The sequence below is a fragment of the Sesamum indicum genome, linkage group LG14, assembly GCF_000512975.1.
Source record: "Sesamum indicum cultivar Zhongzhi No. 13 linkage group LG14, S_indicum_v1.0, whole genome shotgun sequence".
Taxonomy (NCBI): domain Eukaryota; kingdom Viridiplantae; phylum Streptophyta; class Magnoliopsida; order Lamiales; family Pedaliaceae; genus Sesamum; species Sesamum indicum.
The window spans coordinates 3,361,677-3,367,085 of record NC_026158.1 but is presented as its reverse complement, the minus strand read 5'-3'; the positions used below and the strand labels follow the sequence as shown (position 1 = coordinate 3,367,085).

Below are 5,409 nucleotides of genomic sequence, written 5' to 3'. Positions count from 1 at the left end.
TAATACGAAAACCTTAAGACTCAAATTCTGTTTTATTTTATAAATTCACCCTAGTTTGTTCTTTCTCAGAAACTCTTTACGTTGCTGTGCTTGAGCTCCAGCTCAACTGAACCAAGGGAGGAGAACCTTCAATCATAAGATCAATATAAGTCCCTCACTATGAAAGCTTCCACATGAGCTCGAGCCCAGCTTGTGAAGAAGCTCAAGCTAGAGCCAAGTTCAAGGCAATTTACTTTGCCAAGATCGACTCAAGCTGTACTTCTGACATACCATTGATAAAATCATTGATCATTTGAAGTGCTTCGTGCTTCTGTGTGACTAACCTAGCAATTTGCATGGATAAGATCATTAAATAATAACACAGAGAGAATAAAAAATTACAAAAATGAATACAAGACCTTATCCCCTGTAATGTTTTGCCAATTAGACATTTTCATGGAGTGAGCATGATAGCTTCGCTGCAGTCTAAGTGTATCATTCAGAAATTTGACTAGTCACCAACCCATTTCCAATCCCTTAAAGAATGAATTCACTCAGTCAAGTACTAGATGTGGCAAACTATTAAATTTGACATACAACCATGAATAATGGTTAATTACATTTAAACCCCCTCTGAAAATGTGAAATTACAGTTTCCCCCCCCCCCCCCCCAAAAAAAAAAGTTCTAAAATTGCACTTACACCCCTCCAAGGACTTACTACTTACACCTGACCCCCCTCTTGTTAGGTTTTGGACGAAAAATTACGTTAGCAAAAATTATATAAATTTTCAATTTTACTCTTCATTTTAACATTCTAATGTAAAAATTTTGTACTTATTACGAAAAAATTATGATGATTTGAACCTCACTCCACATATATATATATATATATATATATTACTTTTATTCCTTTACAAGTATGAAAATATATATGAAAATATTAAATTTGGGGCAAAATTAAAAATTTATGTAATTCTTTTTGTTAGCGTTAGCATTTCTTTGTCCAAATCCTAACGGAAGGATGCCAAGTGTAAAGAAGAATTTCCGGAGGGGTGTAAGTGTAATTTCAAAACTTCTTTGGGGGAAGTGTAATTTTGCATTTTCAGAGGGGGTTTAGCTGTAATTAACCATAAGAACAATAACAAATCGAAAAGCAATTAGCTGACTGACAGAAGCCGATATATAGAAGAGAGAATTTTGCAGCTCCATGTACATTGCACTCAGAAACTAAATCTAGAAGATAAACGGAAACACATAAAAGATGATTAAATTACAGTTATAATGCAAACCTTGATTGTTGGAGCTGTCACCAACACCGGCTGTTGTCAAAGCATCTGTTGGGTTAGAAGGATGCTCTTCAGGGACCTTTCTCTGCATCATAAACAAAAATGCTTACCAGATTAAATTAAAATCAATTTAGATACAATCAGGTGAGCTTCTAATTAGTTGAAAGATTTATTTTCATAGCACAACAAATATTTCATCTAATGAATGCATTTTTCAGGTTGAATTGAAACATGAACTATCTTTCCTAGTAACTCTTAAGCTACTTTATTTAGATTAACAGAAAACTGGAATATAATACTACAAATTTGGGGGCTTATATGTGCTAGAATTTCAGCAATATGGATTTGTCTTGTTTAAAGCTGAATACTTTAATTTTGGTCTGTACAGCCCATAAAGCGGCTCAGAAAACAAGTGTGGTCGTCATTCAGTGACTTGCTAGGACACATTCAACAAAAACACAAAAACCCAAAATTGTTTGAAGTGTGTGTCATGGGCCACAGTGTAATTGATATAATTATAAATTCTCAGTAATATTAACACCAGTAGTATTGGACAGAATTGGCAATCTTCATTTTCAAAGAAAGAACCCTGATACAATCAAAGATTAATAAGAAAAAAATTGCTTCACAAACTTCTGCACAAGCTCCAATAACTGGAAGCACTTCAAGGATATTCTGGGGAGTAAATGTTGAAGATATTTAGACAAACAGCTACTTATGGGAGTAGGTTTTGTTAAAAGGGCATAAACCAGACCTGATCTGTCTGTCCTCACCCCTTGATAAAAAGAACCAGGCTGCTACATACATACTTATGTAACCACATATGTTCCTTCATATCACATTCTATTTTCTTTCTATAGTCATTCGTTTCTTTCTCAATTCCGTTCAGACTTTGCTTCCTTTTCTACCATCTCTTCGGTTGAAATATGGTCAATAAAGCAATGGTATAGACACCATGTATCAATGTATTAACCCAAAAGCATAGATACTCCTAGTCACACATTATATTTGTTTAAAAGTGCAGAAAGCAAAATATTCCTGACATCCTGATTTTCAAGTATATTGTTTCCTTCAAAATTTTCGATATGACAACAGCAATATTTCTAGTTTCTGAATTCCAAAGTTCTTCTAACAATAATTTTCCTGAAAATGCTTAAGCATACTGAAGTAGATGGCAAACGAAACATTACTTTTGATGGACCAGTTGATGTTCCCCCATTGTCAGGTGAAAAGTAATTTAAATCCTCCTCATCATCAATATCGTCATCGTCAATTCTTCGCACAACAGCAGCCTCTCTTTGTCCCTGAATTGATTATAGACATGAAAAGCCTTGCAATTAGAACTCCTGGATAACAGCAAAGAGAAAAAATAACTAATAGGACAATCAAATAATATATATATATATATAGAGAGAGAGAGAGACAGACAGACAGACAGTTACCTTAAACACTGATTTTATAAGAGCTTCATCTTCTTCTTCCAGCTTCCTTTTCTACAACATAAACCCACCTTAAAATAGGTAAAAAAATTGATACAAAATGAAATCAGCAAAATGTGGCGGCTGGAATCAGTAATTTATAGGCGCTCCAACTATATAAGATGCTAACACATGCAAGTTAGAATTACAAACTAGCATTTGATCATTACCTTCTGCTCGTTTGAGTGTTGCAGAGCTTCGAGCATTGCATCTACACTCACAGTTGCATGTCTTGACTGGATATACAAGAAAAGGGGAAGGAAGAGGAAATTATGTTAATAACAGCAGATTCATGTACATAAGAAAACTAATCATTAGTTTTAAAAAATTACAGAGAGAAAAGGAGCATCACCAACTGACGAGAAACTGAATACACCTAGCTACATTCCGCCTATCAATAATTACCTTCATAGATTTCATTTCATCCAAAGCGGCAAGGATATCCATTTCCCTCTTTGAGTCTAAAGTTCTATTCTCCAGTGATTTCATGGCATCTCCCATTTCTTCAGCATTCCTTTTCTTTTGCTCTTCTTCCAATTCCTGAGAATAAGAAAATATAGCTATTAAAATCATACTGAAAATTTATTCTCATATATATTACAACTCAATGAAACCTATGCTGCAGTAAACTGCCTAAAATGGCAACCACCAGCTCACCAACTGCATACTATGCATAAGAAAAAATCACTATGAAGAGAAAGAAGCAAAGTGGAAGAAGAATAGTAAACCTCATCCTCTGCACGCCAAGGCTCAAAATTCCTCGTCGCACCAGACTCAACAACATAATCAGAATTCTGAGGATCTGTCTTGAAAGTTATTTCGGCTGAGCATTTTGTGCACTTAAAATAGAACCTGAAAATTTGAATTCCCAGATAGGTCTGCACATGAAAAAGAGAAACACGTATGTCAGAAGGAAGCAATCAAAGCTGCGTTTCGTGGTCAAAATAAGAGCTATCAGATAAGTCCGGACAGAGAAGAACAGTCTGCTTGCATAAATTCAGAAAAACATGCATATTAAGTACGCCTGTTGTACAACATTAACGTATATAAATGGGTTCAGAAACAAAAAACAAATGCTTGCTAATATACAATTCTGGTGTATGCATAATATTCAAAAGGTCAAATTATTTAATAGGATTTCCAATAAGCAGTGCATAAATTATACCTCTATACAGCTCAAAACCAATAAATGCAACTTGTAGCAACGCTATTTACTCAAAACATACTTAAGTGAACACCCAACCATCAAAACACCCAAATAAAGTTTACACTCACCAAAAATTCTCAAGGCCTTAACATATAGGTTAGATAGTCCAAGCATTTCTATACCTAAAACTGCTGAACGGTCCAAAAGACATGCCATGAACTTTCAACAAAGATTTACCTACGCCGGAAAGGAGAATTTATTCTAATCGACTCGAGAGTCCAACTACAATGCCCTAATAAACCAACCGCACAAAAACCCTAAATTCGTCAAGCTTACTCAACCGGAGCCCAATTACAGTAAAAGACGAATTTCCAAGCAAAAGATTTACCAACAGAACAGAATCAAAACTGAACATCAAAAGTTATCCAGAAGAGCTGGGCAACTGCAATCAGAACCAAAACCCACCTCTCCAACGACGTCCTCTTTGCGGGAATTGAATTTGGTCCCCTTGTATATGTAATTCCCGCACGTCCCGCAACGAATACTCATGGGAAGCATCATCCGCACTTTCATCTGCTGGTTCTTGGGCTGCCTCCGCCGCGGAATCTTGGCCGGATCGAAGTCCGGCGGATAGTATTTGTTCAGAACTTTCCTTTCTCCCATCCTTTTTCCTTCTTCTTCCTACTCCTCCAATAATCACGAACAACAAACAAAGACCTGAATGAAACTTCCGATTCGACTTTTGGATTTGTTCGGGTTTTTAGGAGCAGAATCAAGCGGGTATAAAATCCGAATAGCCTCTTAATTCTTTCTTCTTCGCGTATAAATAAATAGACCACCACCAGGAGGAGACTTTTCCAGCGTAGGATTTATGTAATTTTTTCGGAATAAATATAATTTTGGTTCTTAAATAAAGCTGATTTAATTTTTAGGCAGCTGTTTTCGCTATGTTTGTTTTTATTTTCAAATTATTTTTGAAACAAGTCAAAACATATTCAATGTTTGCCACTATTTGAAAAAACACCTAATTTTTTTAGGTGTTTTTAACTGTTTTAGCATAAATACATACATATATATACACACACAATACATAAATATATATAAAAAAGACATGACTTGACAATGAATAATAATTTTTGTCTCACCAAACACAACATTAAACATATAATACTTATTTTGAATTATCTCCAAAAATAAATCCAAACATGCATGCTATCTCTAACACACTTATTTATCTTTGTTTTTTTCTCTCTATCTCCATAAAACACAACAAAACACTCAAAAAACAAATCCAATCATTATGTTTGAGTTTTAGTTGTCAAATGGTTGTTCTTTACACATTTTTAATTAATAAAAAATTATTAAAACTAATGCAAAATTGGAAGTTTCATTTTAAAAGGGGGAGAAATAGCTATTTTTTTCTTTTTTATATTTTCCAAGTTTTAATTTAATGTACCAATTTCTCTCATTTTTCTTTAAGCTTCAAGAAAAAAAATTTCACAAAAAAAAAAGAATTTA

The 5,409-nt window shown here is 34.3% G+C and overlaps 1 protein-coding gene across 1 annotated transcript in view; it reads right to left on the bottom strand.

The window, feature by feature from the left end:
- The window catches only part of LOC105176875 (coiled-coil domain-containing protein 94), a 5,364-nt gene extending 623 nt beyond the window's left edge, over positions 1-4,741 (bottom strand). Inside the window, exons 1-7 of the mRNA XM_011099810.2 lie at positions 4,357-4,741; positions 3,473-3,622; positions 3,150-3,284; positions 2,915-2,980; positions 2,709-2,759; positions 2,457-2,570; positions 1,270-1,351 (exon numbers count right to left, since the gene is read on the bottom strand). Of these exons, the coding sequence (XP_011098112.1) occupies positions 1,270-1,351; positions 2,457-2,570; positions 2,709-2,759; positions 2,915-2,980; positions 3,150-3,284; positions 3,473-3,622; positions 4,357-4,554 (796 nt within the window). The 5' untranslated portion in view covers positions 4,555-4,741. The remainder of the gene's footprint in view (positions 1-1,269; positions 1,352-2,456; positions 2,571-2,708; positions 2,760-2,914; positions 2,981-3,149; positions 3,285-3,472; positions 3,623-4,356) is intronic.